The sequence below is a fragment of the Mauremys reevesii genome, linkage group 4, assembly GCF_016161935.1.
Source record: "Mauremys reevesii isolate NIE-2019 linkage group 4, ASM1616193v1, whole genome shotgun sequence".
Classification (NCBI taxonomy): Eukaryota; Metazoa; Chordata; order Testudines; family Geoemydidae; genus Mauremys; species Mauremys reevesii.
In genome coordinates, this window is record NC_052626.1 from 20,154,374 (window position 1) to 20,168,941 (window position 14,568).

A 14,568-nucleotide genomic window follows, 5' to 3' on the forward strand; every position below is an offset into this window, starting at 1 on the left:
AACCACCTTCACCTAGACCCCTCCTGCAGAGTCCCATTACCGCTGTACCCAGAACCCCGCAACAAGCCCCTGTGCATCCAGATCTCCCCCACACCCAGATTCCTCACTGAGCCACCCACAGAACCTCTCAACCCACACCTGGATTTCCCCCACCCACACTAAGCCCCTCCACACTTAGATCCTGCTGGGCTGAGCCTGCCTGCTCACACCTGGTGCACCTGACATGGAGGGGCAGGTCTCTGGGGTGTTTTGGGGGCAGGCCCAGCCCTTGTGCTCTGTCAGGGTTGGGTGCAGCCTCACCACTTAGTCCATGTCCTGGGGAGGAACTGCAGAGTGATCTCCCACCTCTGTGCAGCCAGTGGCCTGTGCTCCCCAATTCCATGCTGGAGCCTCCACATTTATTTGACAAATAAAATCTACAGAATTTTAAGATATTGTGTGCAGAATTTTAATTTTTTTGGTGCAGAATGCCCTCAGGAATAAAAAGTAATTTTACTAACTACTATGTAAGGACCATAGTCTACCCTCATTGTTTGTGCAAATCTCCCACTGATAGCCATGTGAAAACTGGTATGGATCACAGGCAGCCTATGGCCTTCACTTTTGTAAGCCTGGCTTACATATAATTAAAGAGATAATTTGGCTATACATAGAGAAGGGGTTTGCCACCCTGATTTATGTTCTCACTTTCCTTGATTTCATAAAAAGGTTTCTCTTAAAGTTAGCTTTGAGTATCTCAGAACCTGAATATTTTTATATGCAAGATTCATGTTAACTAAAATTTCATTTTTTCAGAAGATAGTATCATTCTTTAAAGGATACCTTTAGGGTAAATGTATTCATATGTTGAATAAACTTTCAGGAACAACTATCAATTTCAGGCTCATATTTATATTTACACATACAAGTCCATCTATATAGAAGATCAAATTTTCAGCAGGCCTTTCCAAACTTACCTGTATATTACACATGCAAAAAATTGCTAAGTAATTAGCTCATCTGCACATAACCAGGTGTACATGCAAAATTTCAAGTATATTTGGGAAAGCCAGGCAAAAATGTTGCCCAGTTTATTCACAATGCCTGTAGCTATCAGATTTATAACATACTACAATGAATTGAAGTCTTCTGTAAACTTACTCTCGAGAAAGTTTGGTGAAGGTGGAAAAGTGAAAGAAGAAATTAGATTACTCCTTTAGCAAAATGAGTATTATCTTCAGAGGAAAAAAATCTCTGTGCGACACAAATATTAATGAATTTACACATACAAAAAATGTTTCCCTATCTCACAGCGGTGTACTGTTATCCTCATTTTACATACTGAGAATTGAACCACAAAGATATTCAAAGACTTGTTCAAGGGCACATAGGAAGATTGTGACAGAGCCAGGAATTGAGTCTCATTTCCTGAGTCTAAATCCAGTGTTTTAAGCATTTTTCCTTTTCTATTTCTTTACTCTTCTATAAGAATTTTCTACAAACACCCACAAAAGGTAACTTTAAAGACCCCATAAAATTGATTAAAAAATGCCAACAGATATGTTCTTTTACAAGGGTTGGAAGGTTTCACACTCTCCAAAGACTGGCTGTCCTACCATTCTTGTTATCTCTTGCAACTTTGTATATTAAACTTGAAAAAAAGAATTCAAATTAGTAAAAAAGCATTTTGAAAATAAACATTTTTAAAATAGTTTGAAGTCACAAACTAATTTATTGCAGTTCACATGCCCATCCCTCACAGCACTCATGCACACACACACACACACACCAGTTTTGCAGCATCTGCCCACCTTCCCCAAAATAACATTTTTTGCAACCAAGCCATTTCATAAAAGTCTGTAGAGGGATTCTTTCTTTTAAACAAGGAATGTTCCTCTGATTCAGTACTCAATTTTTAGCCAACCCTCAAAACGATTTTTTTTTTTAATTTTACTAAAATGTTGGATGAACATTAGAAACCCTTATGCCCTACCAGTACCAAGTACTAAAAAGATAATCCTAGGTTCGAGGGACAGAAAGGATGGTCTTAAAGTTATAGTCCTGGACTGGGACTCAACAGTTCTATTCCCAGCTCTATATGACCTCAGGCAAGTTAGTTAATTTCTCTGCGCTTCTGTTACCCATACATAAAGTGAGGATAACATTTTCCTAACTCTCCAGAGTTGTTGTGAACATCATTAATATCTACAAGCTGCTGAGCCATTACATGGCAAGTGCCACAATTTTATTTCCTATATATAAAATAAAAATTCTTGTTTCACTGAAGTCAATCAAAGAACAGCTTTGTGTTACTTCAGTGGACCAGGATTTAATGCTCAATGCATAATTAGCTGCATAATGCACTAAAACTGCCACTGTCAGTCACTCTATATAGTTATATAAACCTACTTCCCTATAAGCTATAATCAGGTTTTAAAAACTTCTGAACGCAAACGGACACTGTTAATTTTTAATAAGTTTTGTGTAAGTCTAAGAATTGATATCCAAGTGTTTAATTCTACACCTCTAACTAAAGCACAGTCCAAAGAGATATAAGCCTGCATTTGCTTTCATTTCATAACTGCAGTCACAGCTTGAAACGATATCCTCTGCTTCAATTTTACCTGTGCTTCACTAAGTCCAAGTTCCAACATTTCCAGCGACTTTCGAATCATGTTTGATTTTTCTTCCACCAGATTAGTTTCATCATCTTTCTTCAAACATTTCAGTGTCTCAAGTAAGCTCTGCAAAATGGAATTGTGTTCATTCTTCAGTGCCTCTAGTCCCTGAATCACCTGCTTAGTTTTAGAAATTATTTCATCTTGAGTAAGCTTCTCCAACTTCTCTTCCTTTAGATACACCATTGTGGACATATTGTCATACATTCTGTAATGAAAAAGTACAACAGTGAATAACGAATACAAAAATAAAATCAACAAAATCAACTGAATATTAATGTTTTTGTTTAATAAAGCCTGCATATATGTGCATTTTAAATTTAAACATTTTAAATGTTTTAAACATTTTAAATGTTTAAGTTATGCATGAACTAGTATTCCAGAATGCTGAGCACATGCCTTCTGAACATTAGGCAAGTTTAAGATGTCTCAAGTTGAGCAATCTTGGCCATTATGTTTGAATGACTATATTGTATATTAAAATCAATATATTTAGCACTGTGTAGTAAATAAGCGTATCAATTGCTGATTAGCCAAATATTGTAGTAAGATGTTTTATTTCATGAAAAAACTGATAGACAACAAAAAGGTAAGATGTTACCTAGCAGCCTCATAGTATCATGTTTTTAAAAACCCAGCACATTCAGATATTCTATTTGTATGTCAAAATTATGTTAAACTTAAAACTTGTTATTTTAAAATGAAGTGAATACTAATTTAGCATAAGATTTTAAAGAAATGCATCAGAAAGAAAAAATATGAGAAATTATGAAATGTTTTAATTTATATAAAAACTTTCCAAACAATGAAAGAGGTAATGCTGTACTGTAACCTCATAGGTACCGCATTTTTACTATCAATAAAACCAGTACCCAATTTTTCTTTTTGGCCCCTCCCACCTATAATTTGACATGCTTTCTCCCCAAAATTAATTATTTCCCTGCTGAATGCAAAAACATTTAATCCTTTTTGTCAGTAAAGAAATGAAGGTAAATAGCAGTAGACATCTGGCCATTATAGATTTTCATTTCACATTAGAGAACCTCTGAAAAGCCTGATTTTAAAAATTAAGTGTTTTTCAGATGTTTGGGTTATTTCTGAAATTTTCAAAGGCAAACTGCATACAAAAATATCCCCATATTCTGCAGAAAAAGGTGGTGAGCCTAGTATGCTCTAACAGAAACAGACACCGACAGGAAACGGACAAAATAGAATGTTTTTGCTGAGCTATACATTTTAACCATTGCAGCAAATGTTAATTGGATTCCAGATAATGAAGACAGACAGCTGAATAGTCATTTGTTGATAAAAATGGTACCATATAATAAGAAAATATAACAAATCTGTTATAAAAGGAGACACACTGCAAATGGTCAATCTCCTCGAGTGGAAAAAATAAGTGAACTAGTTTGCATAGTGTGTATCATTTAACTGGGGTTTTTCCTATGGGACACAATTTGTATGCTCAATTAAATCGGAGATGCAAAATGGATGCTGTGACTTGTTACTATGGGGAAAAGGGTAGAAACTGGCACACATTTCTGAGAGAATACATTAACGTTGTAATTAGGAGAGTCGAACCCAGCAGCAGCTGCATCTGGTCCAACAGAGCAGCTTGTAAATTGACCTACCCGGAACAGGAACCCTCAGGAGACAAGGGATGAATGTTTAGAATTAAGTTTTAAATTCAGTGCAGACAAACAAACATAGTCATGACTTGCAGACCAGACTTTGATTATCCTAAAAACATATTATTGACTTTATATTTGCTCCAATCCTGGGATCTTAAAAGGGAGGCAATCAGACTCTAAAACTGAATACTAACAGATTTAATCCAGATTCTGAGATCTATGACCTCTGAATTACCAACCCAAGGAAATGAAACTGGGAATTTTTGAATGCAACATGACAAATCCATGATCTGGAGACAAAGCAGCAGAATGGAGGCACTCAATTGTGAATGTCAATATTCAGAATTCTAATGTGTCTCTACTGCCAGGAAAGGAACAGACTCCATCTCTGTGGATCTGTATAAGAATGGCCACTTCAATGACACTGAGGTGTACAATAACCTTGAATATATTTAGACCAAAATGAATCTTCAGTAAAGACTACAGTAAAGACAGGCAAATCCTGTCAGAATTAGCCAAGACAATTCAACTTGAAAAGCAAAGTGCTTGAGAGAATGATTTATAAAATAGAGGACAAAGGAGATATATGATGACATATGGAAACTATGGATTATATTGATGGTAGCTAAGTTTAATGAATGAGTATCTGTATTATAATATATTCTGGAAGGACTACTATATAATTAAGGTTTCATCTTTAAATATGCATATTATCTTCCGGTTTGGTTTTTTTGGGTCAATTATGTTGTTCTGTTCTTGGTTGGGGTTGGAGTTGGAGTTTAGTTAGTAAATAGGCTATGAAGATTGTGTGGGAAGGGCAAGTATTATATGTAAAGCTGTTCCTCTCCCACCCCACCCCCAAAAAGAAGTGCCATTATCATGGAGCAATATGGCAAATTTCACTGGGCAACATTAAATTTGAAGCAAATTTTAGTGGCCAGTTTCAGCCAAAAAATGCTTTATTAATAGGTTCTAGAAAAACTAGACTGGTGTTTTTCCAGTGTTAAGTTTCCTTACACAGAGGAGACAACATTTGAAGGCAACTGCTTCTACAATGTTACATCGTCATTTTATTTGTGCATGAAGAGATAAATAAACTGGGAAGTTATCGTACATACAATCTGCATTGTTTGAGTGATCAAATAATTATTGTCAGACTCTGGATAAATTTAACACTTTTCTAATTTTGAATAGCTAAACTTGACAATATATTTATGCAGATTTGGGGCTATCCCAATTCACCATTCAGGAAGTAGCCAGGACCAGAGGAGTCAAATCTACTTACACTTTGTCCCTCTTGACAAGTTCATTTTGGTCTAAATATTTTCTCTCTCACACTAGTTAAAAAGGTTATGTTTAAAAGTTAATCGGGGGAACTCAACTATGAAGTTAAATTTAGAAATTCCCTACATCATAGACATACATATTGACAATGAATAATGTGTCCATATCACAAACAGGTAAAAGAAATTAAATTGTAAGGTTTTTACTGATAATTCTATATTCATAAAACAATCATCCAAAATATACTAATTAAATATTTGCTTGACATTTAGATTAACTGAATTATCCTGCTACTGCTATAGCAGCCCTGGTTTGTTGTATTTTTGTTCTCAGAAGTGCAGTAGGTGGGTCTAGTGCAGGGGTTCTCAAACTGTGGGTCGGGACCTTAAAGTGGGTCCCGACCCCATTTTAATGGGGTCACCAAGGCTGGTGTTAGATTTGCTGGGGCCAAACCAAAGCCCGAGCCCCACCACCTAGGGCTAAAACCAAAGCCCAAGCCCCAGCTCCCAGCCTTCTGCCGGGGTGGGGGAAGGGGAGGGGAAGACAGCGGGCTTGAGCTTCGGTCCCCCCTCCTGGGGTTGTGTAGTAATTTTTCTTGTCAGAAGGGGGTCATGGTGCAATGAAGTTTGAGAACCCCTGATCTAGTGAAACAGCTGCCTGACACACTGCTGCTCAGGAAGGCTTCAGCCCTACTATTATGAAAAAGGAGAGGACGGGAGGAGACAATTAACAAGTGAACTACTACTCACAAGCACAATTAAGAGACCTGGGAGGGGGTTGGGGGAAGTTTACTGTCCTTGTAGAAGTGTGCTGATATTTGAAATACAGTCTAGTGAATACAACTAGTTCCAATCTATGTTGTGCTAGAAGACTGCAAGAACTCTTTATCACTCATAATGCAAAACTTCTGATTGCCATTCTATAATAATTTTATAGCCCCACTCCAGACCCTTATAAAAAGGGTCAAATAACCTTGATACATATAAATAAATTAGAGGAATAGGCAGTGATTTGAACGAGGGTAGCAATATGTCTGCACCAGACATAAAAGGTACTGAATCTTTTATGAGATATATAAATATTCACTAACATTCTAAACAGCTGTCTCAAAGAATAACTTCTCTGGATGCTGAGACAAGAAGATTTATCATCTCTTAGCTGAATCACAAGGTTTCAGAGACACTACAGTGCACAATTAGTCACATCAAAACAATGTAATTTTGATTGCCTGCATTTAAGGGGAAAAAATACATGCATTCTGAACTGCACTAAACTTTATTCAAGAGATTCCAGTTTGTGCTTTGAATCTGAAATGTACATATATTAAACTGACAAACAACAAATGTTAGTTTATCCCCTACACGTGAACATTACCATTTAAAGATGACTTGCAAAGATGCACACACAAGATGTTTTTATCCTTTATCCAGACCCACACGCTTAATTGTAATATGCACATAGATACTCAATAAAAGAACAGTTGTAGCTATACTCTGTTTCCGTAAGGCTGAAACGCATCTATCAAAATGAATCTTTGCCATGTATAGCAATTACTATTAATTACGCAACAAATTCTGTTTTGTTCACTTGGATAAAATTGCCATGGGAGTTTTCTAAGTAAAAACTGCAGGATTTGGCACATGGGCCCTACTTGCAGAAGAGAAACAATTTTTATAAGTTCTAGATCAGGGTTTCTCAAACAGGGGTCGCCGCTTGTGTAGGGAAAGCCCCTAGCGGGCCGCGTCGGTGTGTTTACCTGCCTTATCCGCAGGTCCGGCTGATCAAGGCTCCCACTGGCCACGGATCACTGTTCCAGGCCAATGGGAGCTGCTGGAAGCGGCGGACAGTAAGTCCTGTGGCCTGCGTTGCTTCCAGCAGCTCCCATTGGCCTGGATCAGCGATCTGCGGCTGGTAGGAGCCTCGATCGGCCGGACGTGCGGACAGGGCAGGTAAACACACCGGCCCGGCCTGCCAGGGGCTTTCCCTACACAAGCGGCGACCCGTTTGAGAAACCCCGTTCTAGATTTTGAAAGTCAAAGAGAGTTGGGCACCTCATCTCCACCTTACGCACTTTAGAAAAGCCCATGCTTTATGCTTATTACTATGAAAAGATAATTTAAACCTCTCATTTTACATAAAGTTAAATTAGATATTTTCATGTATTTAATGCTTTGGAATTTCTCATTCTAGTATATTCTGAAAAAGTTCAGTAAATATGCGAAATGTTTTGTCAAGTCAAATCATCAGTGAACCTTTTTCTGAATAGCTTATCTATTGCATGTACATTTGAACATTAGAAAATAAGGCCTCACACAGTTAACAATAAAATCATAGCTGTTATAAGGTTTAGTCAAGTTGTATGTTTTGAGATGACCAACTACAAGCACTATGGGATATATGCGAGAGAGAGAGAGAACATGAACACATACATATATACACACTGTTACTCCTGAGGGAATTCTGTTCCACTATGCATGCATAGAATTAGTGCCCCCTGCAAATTTCTCTGCTTCCCTGCAGAGAAATGACTTTCTGATGGGAAGCAAAGGGAAGCCACAAGAGCAGTCATACGATCTTCCCCAGCAGTACGTTTTGGGTACCCAGGGCAGCCGGCAGAGAGGTAAATCACTGTGGGGCAAGGGGAAGGACCGGGGAAGACCCAGCTGGTAGCTCCTACCCAGCACCAGGCTCAGCTGCTAGTTCCAGCTAGGCTGGAGAGGAGGGGACTTCCTCTTCCTCTGCACAGCAACTAGGGCCGTGTCAGACCCATCCCCTCAGATTTCTCCCCTGGCTGTAGGAAGCTCTGCAAACTCCGCCCCCCTCCCACACACACACTTCCTGCACCCATTGCTCCTCAGCTGCAGGGGGAAGGATTATTGTACAGGGAGCTGCTCCCTTATCCACCCAACCCCCGTGCATCCAGACCCCCTTATACCCAGACCCACTCAATGAGCCTCTGTGCGTGCGCACACACACCCCGGCACCAGAACGTCCCCCTCCCACACCCGACGAGCCCCACTCCCCCAAACCTGAACTACCCTGACAAGCCACCTGTACCTGGATCCCCACCCTACTGAGCCCCACTCCTCCAGCATCTGGACACCCCCGCCAAGCTCTATCCCCCACACACCCAGACTCCCCCCACTGAGCTCCAACCACCTTCACCCCCCCTGCAGAGGCATTACCGTTGCACCCAGAACCCCCCCCAACAAGCCCCTGTACATCCAGATCCCCCCACCGAGCCACCTGCATTCAGACTGCCCCACACACAGAAGCCTCTCAACTCACACCTGGATCCCCCCACACTAAGCCCCTCCACACTTGGATCCTGCTGGGCTGAGCCTGCCTGCCCACACCTGGTGCACCTGGCACGGAGGGGCAGGGCCCTGGGGTGCCCTGCCCTTGCGCTGTGTCAGGTTTGGGTACAGCCTCATCGCTGAGTCTGTGTCCCCAGAGAGAGCTGCACAGTGATCGCCCACCTTGGTGCAGCCAGTGGCCTATGCTCCCCAATGCCATGCTGGAGCCTCCACATTTATTTGCAAAATTTTAAAATACTGTGTGCAGAATTTTTAATTTTGGGGCACAGAATACCCTCAGGAGTAATATACATACACAAAACACTGATTTTACTTTTTAGATTCTTGAACATGCATCAGTGCATAAGTCCATAATTTTGTAAAAATGATGTCAAACAACAGTAGTTACATACAAACTGGTTTCTATCTTTCAGTTTTTCCTCCGTTTGTTACAATATCTAGTGTCCTAGATCTCACCTTCACTTTTATTTTGTATCCACTGTAATTATGGTCATAATTCACTAATTCTCACTAATGGAAATACTTAGCCTCATACTTAAGTTCAAAAAAACTGTTAATTAAGTTGTGGAATTTTATTCTATATAGGTTTTAATACTGTGCTCATGGCCACAGCATCTGAGTGCCTAATAAATATCATATTCCAATAAACCTTGAAATGTTGTTTAATTGCTTTGATTGGTACGCTTTAAAACATCTGTTATAAGGCAATTTTACCTGGAAAGCCTTGGAGAGATCATGAACTTCTTAAGACTTGAAGCACATAAAAACACTGCCACCAAAACAGACAGCAGATTCATTAAAGTTTTCATTAAGTTTCCCTAGGAAACTAACAGATATAAGGAACTACTTTGCACATACACAAGTTTACAGTGAAGGTGTCAAGTCAGAAATGGCTAGATTTCCTTAAACTACAGTACACCCTTGCTATAACGAACCTGTCAGGCCATTTGTTCATTATAGCCAGGGGTTCATTATAGCAAAAGAGCCTCGCTGCAGTGGCAGGCCGGAGGAGCTGTTAACCCCTGCCGCAGAAGCAAGGCTGGAAGTGGGATCCAGGGACCAGGTTCATTAGAGCCACAGGTTCATTATGATGAAGGGCATTATAGCAAGGGTGTACTATAACAAAGGTATTGATGAAAATTTTTTATGCAAGGATCAGCAGTTTAAAAAAAAGTCTGGAGGTCTCTTGATTCAAGACAGATACTCCAGTTTGAATACAGTGCCATATCTGTTAGTCAGAAGTGACCCTTGCTCTTAAAGGATAATACCTACTTAGGAATTTTTGTCTAAGATCTTAAATAATACTTCGCTTTTCTCCAACAGGCAAGTTCTAACAACATACATCGTGTTTTTATACATTGCATCATGTGGGTGTCATTTAAAATCTTCTCTCTTTTCCTCTGATGTAACCTTCACCCAAAAAAAAATCACACAGTAGGCTCAGTCACTTGATATCCTTATGGGCCAACATGTAATGCCAGCTTTGGTGCAAAACCAAGAATAGAACCAGGTCAGACTACCAGTCAATATCCTATCTTACCCCCACCAAAAAAACTTCACTAAAAAGTGGATTTTCTAAGCCCTGAGCTAGTGGCTATGGTTTGGAGTATAACTCTACTGAATAAAATGGGATGATTAGATGAAGTAGCAAGTTTGAAGGGCCATAAGCTCATAATACTGTTCTAATGATCAGAGTGTTGGAGGCACCATGGCAAATCTCCACAACTGAAAAAACCTACAGTAACTTACTGGCACACTTTTCTGCTATGAAAGATTAACTAGTAAGAACAGGGGTGGCTACATGCTCCAACATTTCAATCAGTCTTTACATTTAAAAAAAACTATTAGCTCTACACTAACTGTGCAGAGAACAAGTCCCTTATTATTTTAAGGAATATTCCTCAAAAATACTGTCAAAATGCTGCTAAAATACTCTTCTCCCAAGTTCTTATTTTAGAGACTTAATTCAGGTCCTTAGTCATCCTATATCAGCTTTGTTGTCCCTTTTAAGTAAAGGTATACAGACTCTATACACATCATGCCTCAGGTGTATTTTCTTTCTACAACTGGTCTTCACATGGAACTCAGGTTAATCCTCCCCTTAATTCCTCTCTCTTCAAAGTTCAAGTACTATCTTTGGACACTAACTTTTGTCACTAGGAGCCAATACAAGATTTTTTAAAAGCAGGTTTTTGAGACTAGGCATGATAATAATTTACCACTTCATGACAAACAACACTGATGTTACAAGGCTGTAAGGATTAACATAAAAAATACAAAACAGTTACATTTTTGTTAGAGCTTTATAATTTACAGAATGTATTTATTAACTTCTGAAATCTTACCTACAGTGAACATAGGTGGATAACTTCATTAGTACATACAAGACACTAGAAATATTAAGTATGTTGCATTATATGACAAAGCCCCGGGGTTATTTTAAGCCTATCCATTTTAACAAATTATGTTTCAATTAAGAGTGTTCCTGCTTGTTTAGATGAAGAACATATTAATATATGTTTAGCATGATACATGCATGGAGTCTTAATGCCTTAGGGTGTTATAAAACTGTATTTTGTATGGAAATCCTGTGGAGTGACGCAACAATTGGGTCAATAATTTGAAGATTCATTCTGAAGAACTTTTTTCTTGTTAAACAGAGGTCAGACAATTTACCAGGATAGTTTTGTTTAAAACAAATATCTGATAGAAAAATAACTCTTATAAATCCATGGTGACAGTAAAGTTGTCAAATTTCTTGAATAAACTACACTTGAGCTATGATGGGGGGAGGAAGGGTTGCATCTTTAATACATTTTTAAAGCCACTTGCTCTGTGCTCTAGCTAGCCAATTCTCGTGAAATACAACCTGTTCTTATTTCTGTGTGCCGATTACATATATGCAAGGATGATCATTAAGCTAATTTCAGAAATGAAATGTTATAATTATTTTGAGGGAGATTTTGGACTGCATCTTTACTAGGTGGCTTTTGAGCTCTCCTCAGACCTCCCAATTCTGGGCTGCTCTAGGGACTGGAGCGATCCCCAGAATAACTTAGGCCTGGTCTTCATGCATTTTTTTTATAGTGATTTAGCTATTTTGGTATGGGTGTGATTTTCTACCATAAATAGTTCCATCAATAGAAAGGTGCCTATACAAGCATAACTTACTCCCCTTCCCTCAAAGAGGCAAGCTATGCTTATACAAGCTTTTTTATACCTGGTATAACTGCCCACACTGGGAGTCTATACCACTTCAACTATCGTGATATAAATTAAGCAGTACAATTTTTGTGCTTACATAAGCCCTTTTGACAGCCCAGACTTTGGTCTTGTCATTATAACAGGCTCCCTGGGCTTCTTATGGGCTGCAACTCTGCCTGGAATCTCTCTAATGATGCTGAGTGCTTTGGTCCCACTGCAACATGACTCACTTGCCCCACATGACAGGGTCTGCAAGGGGTCCTTGGAAGTTATGGCTGTCCTTCACATTGCCTATGCTAGGGAATCCTCCCCCGCTGGTTACAGTGGTTTTAGGCACCTTTTATGCCATGTGAAAGGCTCAGAGTGGCATAATGCGGCCAGAGCTCAGGTGAGCATCTCATTCTTTTAAGTTCTGCCTCTTTATACTATCAGAAATATACAACAGTTACTAACCCTACATAACCAAGGTTCTTCACGATGTTGTCTTGAATTCTACTGTCTACACGTGCCACATGTATGCAGAATTGGAGGTTTTTGCCTAGCCTTCTCCATCAGAGCTACACATGTGATCTGTGCCTCTTCCTGTTCCTCTGTGAGGGCATAAAGAATGGAGCAGCTGCAACCCTCCCTCATTTGCCTCATGATTCAAAGCCTGTGTTAGCTGAAGACTCCATAAGCAGGGATAGGTGGGTTGCGGGATCCAAACTGACATTTCGAAGAACCACAGTTACTACAGAGTAAGTACTCTTTGAGTATGCATCAGTGTGGATTCCACTGTTAAGTGACTGGAAGCAGTATTCCCTCAGGATGATGGGAATGAGAAGTCTCAGCTATGTAAGTCAAATGCCAATGGAAAAACTACTGCTCACGCAAACCTGTTATTGGACCTTGCAGCTTAGTCTGAAACATACTACTAGACAGAGGTCAGCTGGTTCCTTCAGGTTGCTGCTTTGGAGATTTCTCATATTGGCACATTCCTAAAGCAGGTAGATGATGTCACTTGAGCTCTGGTGGAGAGAGTCTTGATGTTTGGTGGGAGGGTTACACAAAAGTTAACTGGAAATAGTGAGATACGCTGTCATATACATCTGGCTATTCTCTGTGAGACGATGGCCTGATCTTCAGAACACCCAGCTATAGCCACTAAAATAGATGGGGCGACAGTCTGAACAGTTTATAAAGTCCAGACACATCTTATCTGTGCAACTTTTTTTTTTCCCTCCAGTGCAGTGTGTCGTTTCAGGAGGAGGTAGATCACAATGCGAGACCACATTGGTGATGAATTTTGGGTGACGTCTTAGCACCACCTTATCCCTATGGAATGTTGTATAGGGAGGTTCAATCATAACCACCTTAAGATCACTCTCTCTTCTGGCTGAAGTGACAGCCACTAGCAATATCATTTTCAGAATGAGTAGTGTAAGATGTATTCCAAAACAGTTTCAAAAGGAAGGTTCTATGAGCCTCAGGGAGGACTATCTGAATTGGTTCTCTAACTGGCGAGTAAATATGCCAGAGCCCTTTGAGGAACTTCAATAACATTGAGCAAGAAAAGGCAGAGTATGATTGTTCAGGAAGCTACCAAACAGAAATTGCTGCGAGGTAGACCTTGACAGAACTGAATGAAAGGCCAGATAGTCTGAAGTGCAACAAGTAACTGAGGATCTTTGGTATCAAGGCCTGGACCAGGTCCAGAGTATGCTGGGCTGCCCATATCAAAAACCATTTCCATTTAGATTAATAAGTCTTTCTTCTGTTCAATGTTTTCCTGTTCTGTATCACGACTGCATGGACAGCATGGAGCAGTCTCTGTCCATGTTACTCAATCAGCCAACAGAGACGCAGAGCAGTTACTTGAGATCTGGATGGGGTTTCTGGCAATGGTCCTGTCAAAACAGGTCCAGCAAGCCAGAAGCTGGATCAGCAGCTGATTAGTCAACTGTGGCATATGCATATATGTTAATATAATTGTACAATGTATGTACTGCTACTATGTGAGGGGTGTGTGTGTGTGTGTGTATGTATGTATATACACACACCCCTCCTTACATAGTAGCAGTACATACATTGTACAATTATGTTAATGACCAGCACAACCCTGATTTTCATTTAAGATCTCACATGATATTCTTTGCTGAACCAGAAGGTAACACCAGGATCAGGATATTCTTTTAACACCCTTGCCAGCTGGCACGGAGGGATTTATGGGTCACAGTAGCACCCATGTCCAGAACTTGATAGCTTCCAGAGCAGAGATGAATATGCTCCTCCTTGTTTGTCTATACAGCGCATCACAGTTGTGTTGTCTGTCATGAGCTGCACTGTGGAGTTTTGAAGACTAGCTAGAAAGGCTATGCAGACTAACCTAATCGCTTTGAGCTTTGGGATTACTGATGGGGGTCCCCAGGTTTTCTAGGGATGAGGTCCCTGCAAATGGTCCATGTGTGCTCTCCACGCTATCCCTAATGCATCTGT

At 39.9% G+C, this 14,568-nt stretch overlaps 1 protein-coding gene across 13 annotated transcripts in view; it reads right to left on the minus strand.

Moving 5' to 3' along the window:
- LOC120404527 (kinesin light chain 1) overlaps positions 1–14,568 on the minus strand; it is a 115,919-nt gene that overhangs the window by 49,425 nt on the left and 51,926 nt on the right. For all 13 annotated transcript variants that reach the window (XR_005598031.1, XM_039537249.1, XM_039537253.1 and 10 more), the window contains one exon: positions 2,604–2,865. Coding sequence is in view for 12 of the 13 variants with exons in the window: in XM_039537249.1 (XP_039393183.1) it covers positions 2,604–2,865 (262 nt within the window). In the remaining variant the exon portion in view is untranslated. The remainder of the gene's footprint in view (positions 1–2,603; positions 2,866–14,568) is intronic.